The sequence below is a fragment of the Pseudophryne corroboree genome, chromosome 4 (genome assembly GCF_028390025.1).
Source record: "Pseudophryne corroboree isolate aPseCor3 chromosome 4, aPseCor3.hap2, whole genome shotgun sequence".
Taxonomy (NCBI): domain Eukaryota; kingdom Metazoa; phylum Chordata; class Amphibia; order Anura; family Myobatrachidae; genus Pseudophryne; species Pseudophryne corroboree.
Window position 1 is genome coordinate 246,082,406 of NC_086447.1, and position 16,349 is coordinate 246,098,754.

Sequence of the window (16,349 nt, forward strand, 5' to 3'; positions counted from 1 at the left end):
TTGGGTTGAGCCACTTAAATCCGTGGAGCTACAATACCTCACGTGGAAAGTGGTCATGCTGTGGGCCTTGGCGTCGGCCAGGCGTGTATCAGAATTGGCGGCTTTGTCATGCAAAAGCCCTTATCTGTATTTTATATGGATAAGGCGGAATTGAGGACTCGTTCCCAATTCCTTCCTAAGGTGGTATCAGTTTTTCATGTGAACCAACCTATTGTGGTGCCTGCGGCTACTTGGGACTTGGAGGATTCCAAGTTACTGGACGTAGTCAGGGCCCTGAAATGTATATGTTTCCAGGACGGCTGGAGTCAGGAAAACTGACTCGCTATTTATCCTGTATGCACCCAACAAGCTGGGTGCTCCTGCTTCTAAGCAGACTATTGCTCGCTGGATCTGTAGCACGATTCAACTTGCATATTCTGCGGCTGGACTGCCGCACCCTAAATCTGTAAAAACCCATTCCACGAGGAAAGTGGGCTCTTCTTGGGCGGCTGCCCGAGGGGTCTCGGCTTTACAAATTTGCCCAGCTGTTACTTGGTCGGGTTCAAACACTTTTGCAAGAGTCTACAAGTTTGATACCCTGGCTGAGGACGACCTAGAGTTTGCTCATTCGCTGCTGCAGAGTCATCCGCACTCTCCCGCCCGTTTGGGAGCTTTGGTATAATCCCCATGGTCCTTACGGAGTCCCAGCATCCACTTAGGACGTCAGAGAAAATAAGATTTTACTCACCGGTAAATCTATTTCTCGTAGTCCGTAGTGGATGCTGGGCGCCCATCCCAAGTGCGGATTGTCTGCAATACTTGTATATAGTTATTGCCTAACTAAAGGGTTATTGTTGAGCCATCTGTTGAGATGCTCAGTTATATTTCATACTGTCAACTGGGTATAGTATCACGAGTTATACGGTGTGATTGGTGTGGCTGGTATGAGTCTTACCCGGGATTCAAAATCCTTCCTTATTGTGTCAGCTCTTCCGGGCACAGTATCCTAACTGAGGTCTGGAGGGGGGTCATAGTGGGAGGAGCCAGTGCACACCAGGTAGTCCTAAAGCTTTCTTTAGTTGTGCCCAGTCTCCTGCGGAGCCGCTATTCCCCATGGTCCTTACGGAGTCCCAGCATCCACTACGGACTACGAGAAATAGATTTACCGGTGAGTAAAATCTTATTTTTCACTTTTTCACAACTTAATTCACATGCACTATATTTCGCTCATGTTTTAAAGATCCAAATAAAAGTTATACTTTAGAATTTGTGGTCATCTATCATGATAGATATTTGACTTTAAGAAAGTATTACAGTCCGAGTGTGCCCACTATAGGGAATCTTTTATCTTTTTGACCTTCTATACATACGCTTTTCCTTGGAGCACCTCCCAACATATAAGAGGTATTCACCTGTACTATTGAATAAAAGGGAAAGGACATAAACTATACATGAAAAATATTAAATCAAAATAGGTGTCTGTGCGACCCCTCACCTACCTTAGAAATTTTCTGCAACAAGGCCTGGACTTAGGCCTTCGTCTGGCCTCCTTCAAGGTTCATATCTCTGCCTTGTCGGTGTGGTTTCCGAGAACAATTGCGTCTATTCCGGACGTTCATACTTTCACTAAGGATGTTTTACGGATTCAGCCTCCCTATGTCCCTCCTGTGGCTCCATGGGATCTGTCTGTTGTCCTGAATGCCGTACAAGAGTCTCCATTTGAACCTCTTGAATCAGTAGACCTTAAATGGCTTACGGTCAATGTCCTGTTCCTACTAGCTATTGCTTCTGCTAGAAGGGTGTCAGACCTAGGCGCTCTGTTCTGTCGTCCACGCTTTCTGATAATTCACTGTGACCCGGGCAGTTCTTAGGACTCGCCCTGGTTATTTGCCTAAGGTGGTGTCATCTTTTATCTTTTCACCTTAACCAAGAGATTGTGGTTCCGGCCTTTATCTCTTCGGATTTGTCTTCCAAAGAGCGGTCTTTGGATGTGGTAAGGGCACTCCGTATTTATGTGGAGGGGACTGCCTCTTATCATGAGGTCAGATATCCTTTTTGTACTTTTTGGTTTTCACAAACGTGGCTGGCCTGCGAATAAGCAAACCTTGACCCCATGGATTAGAATGGTGATTGCACAAGCTTATGCACAGGCTGGACTCCCAGCTCCTGCTGCTATCAAAGGCCATTCTACTCTGTCTGTTGGACCTTCTTGGGCGGCCCGCCGAGGTGCGTCCGCTGAACAATTGTGCAAGGTAGCTATGTGGTTCTCAGTGAACACGTTCAGTAGGTTCTATGCCTTTGATACTTCCGCCTCCCAGGACGCTTTCTTTGGACGCCGGGTACTTATACCTGCTACGGCACGTCCCCTCCAATGAGGAACTGCTGTAGGACGATGTTTCCCTGTGGAAACCAATGTACCTGGCTACAGAAAAGGAGATTTATGATAGACTTACTGTGGTTAAATCTCTTTCTGCAAGGTACATTGGTTCCACAGGGTGCCCGCCCTGGCGCACCTAGCTTCTATGGGTTTGTATGGCATTAGCCGCTAGTCCCTTCTCCTGTCGTGAGAACGTGGTTCTATGTGACTAACGTCTACCGTCTCTTTTACCTGCTACTGCATTGGACTGGTTAACGAAACCGAGCTCACACTGCCTGGTGGTGGGGTTATAGAGAAGGCCCCAATGCATTCTGGGACAGTGTAAAGCTTTAGCCTGTTGGTGCGGTGCCTCTGGATCAAGATCCATCTCTACACCCCAATGTTTCCCTGTCGAACCAATGTGATTTAACCATGGTAAGTCTACCATAAACCTCCTTTTTGCAGTGAACCTTTTTTTTTTTTTTTTTTTTTTTTTTCTTCTTCTGGCGTACATTGGAGGACACCGGATGCAATCTTTTAGGGCTATAGAAGTAGAAGATGGAGCCCGGGCATTTATAAAATCTTTAAATCCAGCTCTGTCTAACCTGTACTCCAGCAGGGGCACAGTAAATGGAAAGATTTCACATACCTCTTTATACACCTCTTTAGACCTGTCCACAGGATAGCCAACGTGAAGCTGGCATGTAAAAGAGCTACTTTATAATAGTATTATCCAGCTGTGACACAGTTAATTTATGTTTTTTTGTATGTCGCTGTGCAGATATTTTATGTGCAGTGGTGTATATCAGACCTGTGCACTTTAAAGTGCAATTCTTACACCAGAAGTACGCAGACATTTTAATAGTAAAGTAACCAATTGTTAAGCTAAATCAGCTAGTGTGCTCCGTTTTTGTGTACAGTAAGCTACAGAACATATAATTCTCTGTATAGTCTAATAGTGGTGTAGGTACTTGGGTTAAGAACACATGGTAGCTACTGTATATGGACTTAACCATAGTGGTTAGATTGCAGAAAAAATCATGAGGATTGGTTCAATCCTGCAGAATGCCTGCCTCGCTGTGTAGGAGACCGTTTATATTCTGTGTGTGACTAAATGTAGTAGTCAGCAGCTGGTACTAAAGTCATTTTATTCAGGGACAGGAGTGTAATGGAAAAATAATGTAAAGCTGGGTGCTAGACAAGATAAAGGCAATTCAAGCACCCAATGTTAGCTCATATCTGGCTGTAGTAACCCTGTGTACGTGTACATACTTGAGATGAGAGCGCATGTTTTTCATAAAGACTTTCCAGCTCTCAGTATGGGGGATCTAAAGTAGGGGACAGTATTTTTTTTTTTTTTTTTTAGCAAAATAAGAGCTTACTGGATAAATTTAGTTGTGGAGTCCTCGACTACACCAAGGATTCGGTACATAGGGGGGCCATTCAGAACTGATCGCTGCTGTGCGGTTTTGCACTACGGGCGATCAGGTCATATCAGCGCATGCGTATGCAACACGCATCGGACAAAAACAGGGATCGCTGGTCAAATTCAATCGCACTGGTCTGCGCAGAGACTACACAAACTGATTTTTTGTAGGAACGCACACTTGCACAGCAAAAATACACCCCCCCTGTAGGCGGTGACTATCTGAACGCAGGACAGCCAAAAACGCAGCCCAGCGATCAGATCTGAATGACCTCCATAATACCCAGAAATTTCCACCACACTGCCCACTGTGTCTATAGTAGTATGTTGATTTGTTATTGTCAAAACTTGGCACCGTTCTCTGTTCAACAATGGCAGATGGTGGTATAATAGAAAATTGTTAGGGACTAGCTACAATTTTGACTTAATTTCCTCAGACTTATGTTTAGGTTTGCCTATGGCCTTCCCTGGTCCTTGCAGTTTTGCACCATTTGCACGCACTGTGGCCAATGAGTGAAAGACACTTTCTACTCAGGTAGTGTTAGAAGCCTCTTATCCAACCCAGGAGGTAATTTTGATTTGGTCAGAGGAAGTTTATCTATGCAGCCAATGATTTCTAGGATGGAGGTTTTACACAACATTCTCTATGTCAAACCCTCCTATCACATTAAAACAGAATGTGCTTTACATGGTCATTTTCATTCTTAAGGCCCATACACACTAGAAGATTTTTCCATAGATATGAGCGATAAGGACTGTTGTGAACGATCAAATCGTTGTAGTGTGTACACGGCAAACGATGAACGATGCGCTCACCCGTGGTCGTTGGAAGCAGGTTGTCAGATGTCAATGAATGCAGCTCAATCCCAGCAGAGTAGACAGTTTGTCGTTCATATCGTTTGTAAAAAAGCTCAGTGTTCACACTCAATCTCGTTTGTCAGGGAGTTCAAGGGAAATTGTTCATCTTTCAAGTCTTCTAGTGTGTATGAGCTTTATACTGTGTGTATTTGTGACCTCCTGTAGTTTTAATATTAGTCTTTCATTTAGTGCCTTTCTGCTAGATAATGTCCATACATGTATTGATGAACAATAGCCTTTTTATTCCTCTTACCTACAGTTGACATCAAATACAGTAGATAGAATGTATAAAGCAAATGATAAAATTACACTAATGGTTAAAAAACAAAGCATACAGTATGATGTGCTTTTAAAAAAACAAAAGCAAAAGTCCTTTTTATAAAGGAAAATGTTAATGAATTAATGTTTCCTCTGTTTGCAGGGAAAAAAAATATCTGATTGGCCTTAAGCCAATGGAAAAGATGTACATAGCAGTGAAAAGAGTGGAGAAGTTGCCCATGGCAACCAATCAGTGGCTCTGTATAATTTTATACAGTAATATGCAAATTATAAATGTTACTTGAATGCTGATTGGTTGCCATGTTTTTTTTTTTTGTTTTTTTTTTTTTACTGCTTAGTTCATCTCTTCCTAATCATGTTTGTTAAAATCGTGGCCCACTGGGTAGACAACTTTGAGGGATGAAGCCTGAGAACCGTATCAGTTGAAGTATATGTTACCTGTGTGTATGTAAAGTAGAGCTGCATGCTGATGCTCCTGTTCTGCAGACTCGATTGCTGGATGCCATGGAGCCCTGCAACAAGCATCTGACTGAGGATGAGAAGAAGCGGAACACACATAGCGAGTGCTTAATGTACTTGTATGAGAAGGGGCTTAACTTCAAGCTCAACTCGCCCTGGCCAGAAACATTTCAAAGCTATGAACATTGCCATGCAAGGTAATGCTGAAAGTACATTGAGGCCATATAATGATGGGTGTGTTAGGAATGTATTTCTAAAGTCTAGTCTAACAATATCACCATACTGTTATCCTTCACATAATACTACAGCACCTGTTTTAGAAAGTTGTTTAACCCTATCTTGGCTGGTAGGAATATTATTAGGTTTATTTAGGTTTATTTATTTTAGCGTTTGCAGTGGAAAGAGGACATCCAGGATTAAATGGCTAGTGGTTTCACTAGGATAAGGGATTCATTTGGCATGCTCCATTCTTACTTTAGAGAGCTGGAACTAGGCCACTTTTGCTGTTGAAATGCTATATCCATTGAATGTCCTCTTCCTTTTACTGTACATTCACTTACCTTCTCGTATTGTAGGTTTAACAATTTAAGAAAATGAGCTGCTATTCATTTTATGTACTTTTCCTTACAGATGTAAAACCATTTCACTGGACGCATGGCATGTGGATATGGTGGATAACAAGATCACAAAAGTGAACAAGAGCGCACTCTATTTTTGTGGCTTCCCAACTCTGAAACACATTAAGCACAAAGTACGTACTGTCACATATGGGCACTGCTGGTCGTCAGAGTTTGTGTGCTATACTGCCTGGCATATGCTTTTACCACTGCCTCGGCCAATCTGTCCTTTCTGCAAATTATTGCCAGAATGGTTCTCTTGTGATGGCCCAATTTCTGGGTTACAACCTTTTTTTTTTTTTTTTTTTTTATAATATAAGATTACCACCAAGACTCCATCCATTCTCTCATCTGATTTCTACAGTATTGTTGTTTCCTCAACTCTAGCATTTCCCTCGCCTATCTGTCTTAACCTTAATTCTGCAGCAAGGCTGATCTTCCGCTCTCATGCTAAACATCAACCAATCCTTATGGCCCCACAAATCCTCCAGAATCCAATTCAAATTACTTACCATCAAAGCTTTAAAAACTCTCTGAAAACACACTACTTTATTAGAGGTTACCCTAATCCTCTAACTATACTAACACTAGTACATTGTAACCACTTTCCAGCATCCAATCTGAGCCACACTCACTGCTCTGTTCCTGGCTCTCTCATGGGCAGAGCCCAGTGTATCCATTGTTTCCATGTCTGCATTTGTTTTGTCTTCCTAGGGGATCAATTCAATTAGGCGCAACTAGGTCAGTGTAGTGAGTAAGTGCAGCTATATGCCACACTTGCAGTACTGCTGGACTCGTGGATTTTTGTTCTAAGCCCTATAGCACTGCAGACTAAAATCCACAAGTCCGTGGTAGATCCGGTTGTTAGAAGGGTTCGTTCGGCTGCAGTTCCTACACTGTTGCAGCAGCAACTCTCCTCCATTGCCTAGTTGAAATGACCTCTGTATGTTCTGTTTTTCTCACTCTGCAGTGGTATGGAGAACAAAGCCAGTCTGCATGAAAACTTAGAAACATTTATCAAAAATATTTTTCCAATTTTGTTTTATGTATTCCTAGTTTATTATTTATAACCATACTGTATGTGCTTTTGGTCTTTAATTAGTTTTCTCTAAAGAAATCGGGAGTTCAGGTTTTCCAACAGAGCAGCCGAGGAGAGAACATGATTTTACAGATTTTGGTAGACGAAAGTTCGGAGCAAACTGTAAGTATCTTATGTTGTCAATCAGACATTCGTAGGTGCCTGTAAAGTTCTCTTACATGTGTCTGCTTTGCCTTTAGGAAGTGGAATCTGTGGCCTCTGCAGTGCTTGGGAAGTCCGTATTTGTGAACTGGCCTCACCTTGAAGAAGCTCGTGTTGTTTCTGTGTCCGATGGAGAAATGAAGTATGTGCAATTTTCTGATTCTGTCTCTTCACCATGAACCTTGAAATGCATTCGGAAGACACCGCATTTCCATCCTTGGTTTGTCATGTCTGTTTTTTGTTATGTGAATAATATTAAATCTTATTTATTTTAGGTTCTATTTAAATGAACCTCATGGAACCCAGAAACTTTACATTGGTGGGTCGGTCCCACCGACTAAAGTAGCTTATGTCGGTGACAAAGAGCGAAACAACTGGGTGAAGGATGTGCAAGGAATCTCTGAATTGTAAGTGCACACCACTAGGGAAATGTGCCCATTACCCATTTGCCTCTGCCACTAATCAGTTGTAATCTGTTTTCACTATCCATAGACGATATCTAAGTGTATATTATGTGTTGTTTCCATTGCTTTATCTTTTGAAGATTTCATAATTTTTTTTTTTCATCATTTCATGAAGCTACCAGAGAAGAAAAGGAGTAATAATAAATGAAACCTCAGTGGTGCTGAGTGCTCAGCTGCTTACTGGCCGTCGATACCAGATAACACAGAATGGAGAGGTCTGTCTGGAGAAACAGTGGTCCAAGCAGGTTCTCCCCTTTGTATATCAGGCAGTTGTCAAGGTGGGTGATTCCCCTTTTAATAGGACATTTCGCAAACCACTCAAAACATCCTGGCACCATATTATTAGTACTCTGGGATTCATATTCTTTGTTTTCTCAGGACATTACTGCTTTTGAATCTGGCTTTTCTAAATTCAAGACTCTCAGTGACCTGTTCTCACCTGGGATTACAGTCTTCATGCTGGGCATACCCTACTATGGTTGCATGGGAGAGGTACAGTATATGGGTTGTAATGCGATTTGCATGCCTTCCGTTAAAAGGCACTTATCACTTAGCTCATTTAATTACAAACGTGGGCTTTTTGTAAAGCATGGATTTTTTTCTGTTTGTCTTTTATTTTTTAAACATTGAAATTGAAACTTTTTTTATTTAGCATTTCTTTTGTATTCAGTTGTCATGATGTTTTCATAAGAAAAGTCTACTTTTTTGTTTGGTTTTTCCACCTCAAGGTGCAAGACTCATCTGATGTTCTCAATGAGAATAGAATCCGTGTTCTTTTTAACATTCCTTGTGAGCCTCAGCTAGATGCCTTAATACAGAACCAGCATGTAAGTCCCTTGCTCATTACTCTAGTGTGTGTGTTGACCCTAACTTGTTGCAGTCATTGTTAACTTGCATAATACATATTTAATTACTATTTGCTACTTGTGTACAGTAACTCCATTCTGGATAGCAAATCCATTATAACATTTGCATTAAGCACTACATAAGACACCAGTTATAATAAGAATCAAACCGAAATATATACAAGGTAAATGGTGCTTCACAAAGACACACACCTAAAATAGGCTCTACAAGCTGCTCTCCGAATGTGGGCGGGTTGCCCCAACAGACCAATAAAAATAAAATAAAAAGATGGGAACGCTGAGAGAGTCGATTATATTTTTATTAATAAAAACAATGATCTGATTACTGGAATGTCAAATTCATATGTATTAATAGGGATTCTATTAATACATGTGAATTTGACATTCCAGTAATCAGATCATTGTTTTTTATTAATAAAAATATAATCGACTCTCAGCGCTCCCATCTTTTTATACCAGTTATAATAATCTTTCACATGTAGATTCATCTTTTAATATTCTTTAGCTTAGCCATAGGTCTGTCTAAAAAATTACATTAAGGCACTTCTAGACAAGGTTATTTTGCAAATATAAATTTCTACAGCAGGTTACATTGGTTTCCACAGGGAAAACATTGGGGTGTAGAGTGTATCTTGATCCAGAGGCACTAACAGGCTAAAGCTTTAGCTGTCCCAGGATGCGTTGGGGCCTGCTGTATAACCTAGCCTCCAGGCACTGAGAGCTCAGTTTCGAGTCTGTGCCTGCAGCAGCAGGTCACCTAACAGGAGGGCTGCACTGGGCAGTCCTGAAAAAGCCTTTCTAAGAAGATTTCTTCTCTGGGCTGTCAGCGCTGTAAGTCATAGTGACATTTCAGCGCCTCAGCTCCATCATCTCCAAGTGGAGTCGCATACTCCCGTGTACTGGTTCCCAGGTACTTGCGGCACACAGTGGCAGACCGCTCTCCTGGATCGCGTGGCTGCTACAGGGAGGAGGTAAGAGGGTCTCATAGGTGGGACCCACCATTAAATTGCGTTCCGTCCAAGACCGGAAGCTGCCTCACACTCTCCCTCACTCCCTGACAGAGGCGCTGGGCGCCATCTTCTGAGCATAGCTGCTGCTGGTTTCCGGGATTGCAGGGCAGGGTCTCCCTTGTAAAGCCCCCTGTACACAGTGCTGAGACTTTACAAACACTTGAGTATCCTACATGTCTTGTCACAGACAGCGGTAGTTGAAAAAGAGTGTACCAATTACAGAATATACTGTATTGTACGAGTATTCTGATATATCTTCCGGTCTTGGACCGTGATATAGATATAGCTGTGTGGTTTTACTCAGTGTTTCCCAGATATAACTGTCACTATATTCTATACCCTAAGGCAGTGGTTCCCAAACCTTTTTTTATCATGGCACCCTAGAGTATCAAAAAATTTTCACGGCACCCCTAGGCTAAAAGTCTTTGAGAATTTTAGAAAACAATAAGTAAATTATGTTTATATGTCATCCTTAGTTTCTTTAGTGTGTTGCGGGACAATATTTGCTTCTGTTTGTCCTCATATTTTATAAATTGGCAGCCACAAGCGCTGGTTTTGTCTATTACATTGACCAAAAATAGTTTTAATTGGTCCTGGACCACCATTCCAAGGCACCCCTGCTAGTGTCCTGAGGCACCCCAGGGTGCCGCGGCACACAGTTTGGGAACCACTGCCCTAAGGGACAAGTTACGTCTGGGTCTCATAATATAGTGCTACACAGTATTTATCCAATACGTATAATCTACTGTATATTCAGTCGCATAATACCGGATTTATTCGCAGGTATTGTATTTTCTCTGACGTCCTAGTGGATGCTGGGACTCCGTCAGGACCATGGGGATTAGCGGCTCCGCAGGAGACAGGGCACAAAAATAAAAGCTTTAGGACTAGGTGGTGTGCACTGGCTCCTCCCCCTATGACCCTCCTCCAAGCCTCAGTTAGGTTTTTGTGCCCGTCCGAGCAGGGTGCAATCTAGGTGGCTCTCCTAAAGAGCTGCTTAGAAAAAGTTATTAGGTTTTTTATTTTCAGTGAGTCCTGCTGGCAACAGGCTCGCTGCAACGAGGGACTTAGGGGAGAAGAAGTGAACTCACCTGCGTGCAGGATGGATTGGCTTCTTAGGCTACTGGACACCATTAGCTCCAGAGGGATCGAACACAGGCCCAGCCATGGAGTCCGGTCCCGGAGCCGCGCCGCCGACCCCCTTGCAGATGCCGAAAAGTGAAGAGGTCCAGAAACCGGCGGCAGAAGACTTTTCAGTCTTCATGAGGTAGCGCACAGCACTGCAGCTGTGCGCCATTGTTGTCAGCACACTTCACACCAGCGGTCACTGAGGGTGCAGGGCGCTGGGGGGGGGGCGCCCTGGGCAGCAATGATAATACCTTGTTCTGGCTAAAAATACATCACATATAGCCCCTGGGGCTATATGGATGTATTTAACCCCTGCCAGGTCTCACAAACACCGGGAGAAGAGCCCGCCGAAATAGGGGGCGGGGCCTATCTCCTCAGCACACAGCGCCATTTTCCTGCACAGCTCCGCTGCGAGGAAGGCTCCCAGGACTCTCCCCTGCACTGCACTACAGAAACAGGGTAAAAAAACAGAGAGGGGGGGCACTTTTTTGGCGATATTGATATATTAAGCTGCTATAAAGGAAACAACACTTCTGTAGGGTTGTTCCTATATATTTATAGCGCTTGGGTGTGTGCTGGCAAACTCTCCCTCTGTCTCCCCAAAGGGCTAGTGGAGTCCTGTCTTCGATAAGAGCATTCCCTGTGTGTCTGCTGTGTGTCGGTACGTGTGTGTCGACATGTATGAGGACGATGTTGGTGTGGAGGCGGAGCAATTGCCGGTAATGGTGATGTCACCCCCTAGGGAGTCGACACCGGAATGGATGGCTTTGTTTATGGAATTACGTGATAATGTCAGCACGTTACAAAAATCAATTGACGACATGAGACGGCCGGCAAACCAGTTAGTACCTGTCCAGGCGTCTCAGACACCGTCAGGGGCTGTAAAACGCCCTTTACCTCAGTCGGTCGACACAGACCCAGACACGGACACCGAATCTAGTGTCGATGGTGAAGAAACAAACGTATTTTCCAGTAGGGCCACACGTTATATGATCACGGCAATGAAGGAGGCTTTGCATATCTCTGATACTGCAAGTACCACAAAAAGGGGTATTATGTGGGGTCTGAAAAAACTACCTGTAGTTTTTCCTGAATCAGAGGAATTGAATGAAGTGTGTGATGAAGCGTGGGTTAACCCCGATAGAAAACTGCTAATTTCAAAGAAGTTATTGGCATTATATCCTTTCCCGCCAGAGGTTAGGGCGCGCTGGGAAACACCCCCTAGGGTGGATAAGGCACTCACACGCTTATCAAAACAAGTGGCGTTACCGTCTCCTGAAACGGCCGCCCTCAAGGATCCAGCTGATAGGAGGCTGGAAACTACCCTGAAAAGTATATACACTCATACTGGTGTTATACTGCGACCAGCCATCGCCTCTGCATGGATGTGCAGTGCTGGGGTGGTTTGGTCGGATTCCCTGACTGAAAATATTGATACCCTGGATAGGGACAGTATTTTATTGACTATAGAGCAATTAAAGGATGCTTTTCTTTATATGCGAGATGCTCAGAGGGATATTTGCACTCTGGCATCGAGAGTAAGTGCGATGTCCATATCTGCCAGAAGAAGTTTATGGACGCGACAGTGGTCAGGTGATGCGGATTCCAAACGGCATATGGAAGTATTGCCGTATAAAGGGGAGGAATTATTTGGGGTCGGTCTATCGGATTTGGTGGCCACGGCAACAGCCGGGAAATCCACCTTTTTACCTCAGGTCCCCTCCCAACAGAAAAAGACACCGTCTTTTCAGCCGCAGTCCTTTCGTTCCTATAAGAACAAGCGGGCAAAAGGACAGTCATATCTGCCCCGAGGCAAAGGAAAGGGTAAGAGAGTGCACCAAGCAGCTCCCTCCCAGGAGCAGAAGCCCTCCCCGGCTTCTGCAAAGCCCTCAGCATGACGTTGGGGCTTTAGAAGCGGACTCAGGGGCGGTGGGGGGTCGACTCAAGAATTTCAGCGCACAGTGGGCTCACTCACAGGTGGACCCCTGGATCCTGCAGGTAGTATCTCAGGGTTACAGGTTGGAATTCGAGAAGTCTCCCCCTCGCCGGTTCCTAAAGTCTGCTCTGCCAACGTCTCCCTCAGACAGGGCGACGGTATTGGAAGCCATTCACAAGCTGTATTCTCAGCAGGTGATAGTCAAGGTACCCCTCCTACAACAGGGAAAGGGGTATTATTCCACACTATTTGTGGTACCGAAGCCGGACGGCTCGGTAAGACCTATTCTAAATCTGAAATCTTTGAACCTGTACATACAAAAATTCAAGTTCAAGATGGAGTCACTCAGAGCAGTGATAGCGAATCTGGAAGAAGGGGACTTTATGGTGTCCCTGGACATCAAGGATGCTTACCTGCATGTCCCAATTTGCCCTTCACATCAAGGGTACCTCAGGTTCGTGGTGCAAAACTGTCATTATCCGTTTCAGACGCTGCCGTTTGGATTGTCCACGGCACCTCGGGTCTTTACCAAGGTAATGGCCGAAATGATGTTTCTTCTGCGAAGAAAAGGCGTATTAATTATCCCTTACTTGGACGATCTCCTGATAAGGGCAAGGTCCAGAGAACAGCTGGGGGACGTAGTAGCACTAACCCAAGTAGTGCTGCAACAGCACGGGTGGATTCTGAATTTTCCAAAATCTCAATTGACCCCGACGACACGTCTGCTGTTCCTGGGAATGATTCTGGACACGGTTCAGAAAAAGGTGTTTCTTCCGGAGGAGAAAGCCAGGGAGTTATCCGAACTTGTCAGGAACCTCCTAAAACCAGGAAAAGTGTCTGTGCATCAATGCACAAGAGTCCTGGGAAAAATGGTGGCTTCTTACGAAGCGATTCCATTCGGCAGATTCCACGCACGAACTTTTCAGTGGGATCTGCTGGACAAATGGTCCGGATCGCATCTGCAGATGCATCAGCGGATAACTTTGTCTCCACGGACAAGGGTGTCTCTTCTGTGGTGGTTGCAGAGTGCTCATCTGTTAGAGGGCCGCAGATTCGGCATACAGGACTGGGTCCTGGTGACCACGGATGCCAGTCTGAGAGGCTGGGGAGCGGTCACACAGGGAAGAAACTTCCAGGGAGTGTGGTCAAGCCTGGAGATGTCTCTTCACATAAATATACTGGAGCTAAGAGTGATTTACAATGCTCTAAGCCTGGCAAAACCCCTGCTTCAGGGTCAGCCGGTGTTGATCCAGTCGGACAACATCACGGCAGTCGCCCACGTAAACAGACAGGGCGGCACAAGAAGCAGGAGGGCAATGGCAGAAGCTGCAAGGATTCTTCGCTGGGCGGAAGATCATGTGATAGCACTGTCAGCAGTGTTCATTCCGGGAGTGGACAACTGGGAAGCGGACTTCCTCAGCAGACACGATCTACACCCGGGAGAGTGGGGACTTCATCCAGAAGTCTTCCACATGATTGTGAACCGTTGGGAAAAACCAAAGGTGGATATGATGGCGTCCCGCCTCAACAAAAAACTGGACAGGTATTGCGCCAGGTCAAGAGACCCTCAGGCAATAGCTGTGGACGCTCTGGTAACACCGTGGGTGTTCCAGTCAGTGTATGTGTTTCCTCCTCTGCCTCTCATACCAAAAGTACTGAGAATTATACGGCAAAGGGGAGTAAGAACGATACTCGTGGCTCCGGATTGGCCAAGAAGAACTTGGTACCCGGAACTTCAGGAGATGCTCATGGAAGATCCGTGGCCTCTACCTCTAAGACGGGACCTGCTTCAGCAGGGACCGTGTCTATTCCAAGACTTACCGCGGCTGCGTTTGACGGCATGGCGGTTGAACGCCGAATTCTAAGGGAAAAAGGCATTCCGGAAGAGGTCATCCCTACCCTGGTAAAAGCCAGGAAGGAGGTGACTGCACAACATTATCACCGCATTTGGAGAAAATATGTTGCGTGGTGTGAGGCCAGGAAGGCCCCGACGGAGGAATTTCAACTGGGTCGATTCCTACATTTCCTGCAAACAGGATTGTCTATGGGCCTCAAATTAGGGTCCATTAAGGTTCAAATTTCGGCCCTGTCGATTTTCTTCCAGAAAGAATTGGCTTCAGTTCCTGAAGTCCAGACTTTTGTAAAAGGAGTACTACATATACAGCCCCCGGTTGTGCCCCCAGTGGCTCCGTGGGATCTTAATGTAGTTTTGGATTTTCTCAAATCCCATTGGTTTGAGCCACTCAAATCGGTGGATTTGAAATATCTTACATGGAAAGTAACCATGCTACTGGCCCTGGCTTCAGCCAGGAGAGTGTCAGAATTGGCGGCTTTATCGTATAAAAGCCCATATCTGATTTTCCATTCGGACAGGGCAGAACTGCGGACGCGTCCTCAGTTTCTGCCTAAGGTGGTTTCAGCGTTTCACCTGAACCAGCCTATTGTGGTGCCTGCGGCTACTAGCGATTTGGAGGATTCCAAGTTGCTGGACGTTGTCAGGGCATTGAAAATATATATTTCAAGGACGGCTGGAGTCAGAAAATCTGACTCGCTGTTTATACTGTATGCACCCAACAAGCTGGGTGCTCGTGCTTCTAAGCAGACGATTGCTCGTTGGATTTGTAGCACAATTCAACTTGCACATTCTGTGGCAGGCCTGCCACAGCCTAAATCTATCAAGGCCCATTCCACAAGGAAGGTGGGCTCATCTTGGGCGGCTGCCCGAGGGGTCTCGGCATTACAACTCTGCCGAGCAGCTACGTGGTCGGGGGAGAACATGTTTGTAAAATTCTACAAATTTGATACCCTGGCTAAAGAGGACCTGGAGTTCTCTCATTCGGTGCTGCAGAGTCATCCGCACTCTCCCGCCCGTTTGGGAGCTTTGGTATAATCCCCATGGTCCTGACGGAGTCCCAGCATCCACTAGGACGTCAGAGAAAATAAGATTTTACTTACCGATAAATCTATTTCTCGTAGTCCGTAGTAGATGCTGGGCGCCCATCCCAAGTGCGGATTGTCTGCAATACTTGTACATAGTTATTGTTACAAAAAAAATCGGGTTGTTATTGTAGTGAGCCGTCTGTTCAGAGGCTCTGCTGTTATCATGCTGTTAACTGGGTTCAGATCACAAGTTGTACGGTGTGATTGGTGTGGCTGGTATGAGTCTTACCCGGGATTCAAAATCCTTCCTTATTGTGTACGCTCGTCCGGGCACAGTATCCTAACTGAGGCTTGGAGGAGGGTCATAGGGGGAGGAGCCAGTGCACACCACCTAGTCCTAAAGCTTTTATTTTTGTGCCCTGTCTCCTGCGGAGCCGCTAATCCCCATGGTCCTGACGGAGTCCCAGCATCCACTACGGACTACGAGAAATAGATTTATCGGTAAGTAAAATCTTATTTTGTCTGGCTTTATCGTACTAAGTCGCTCTGTTGTTGCATTCTCACATAATGTCTAACAGAAAGGGCAGTAAATCAGTGGATGCTCCTGCATCATGCAGAGCATGCTTCCAAGGATTTACCAGAGGGGAAAGTGTTATATGACTGTCTGTGTTATCAGTTATATTCACATGGTCGACCATGTTATGGTCGACAGTCATTAGGTCGACCACTATTGGTCGACATTGACATGGTCGACACGGACACATGGTCGACACATGAAAAGGTCGCCATGAGTTTTTTTACTTTTTTTTCTTTTGGGGAACTTTTCCATACTTTACGATCCACATGGACTA

General features: G+C 44.9%; 1 protein-coding gene across 6 annotated transcripts in view; it reads left to right on the plus strand.

Annotated features, from left to right (window-relative positions):
* Positions 1-16,349, plus strand: part of XRN1 (5'-3' exoribonuclease 1) — a 425,124-nt gene that overhangs the window by 294,617 nt on the left and 114,158 nt on the right. For all 6 annotated transcript variants that reach the window (XM_063916003.1, XM_063916004.1, XM_063915999.1 and 3 more), the window contains 8 exons: positions 5,385-5,554; positions 5,988-6,108; positions 7,077-7,175; positions 7,253-7,356; positions 7,490-7,621; positions 7,794-7,956; positions 8,057-8,170; positions 8,407-8,505. In XM_063916003.1, the coding sequence (XP_063772073.1) occupies positions 5,385-5,554; positions 5,988-6,108; positions 7,077-7,175; positions 7,253-7,356; positions 7,490-7,621; positions 7,794-7,956; positions 8,057-8,170; positions 8,407-8,505 (1,002 nt within the window). The remainder of the gene's footprint in view (positions 1-5,384; positions 5,555-5,987; positions 6,109-7,076; positions 7,176-7,252; positions 7,357-7,489; positions 7,622-7,793; positions 7,957-8,056; positions 8,171-8,406; positions 8,506-16,349) is intronic.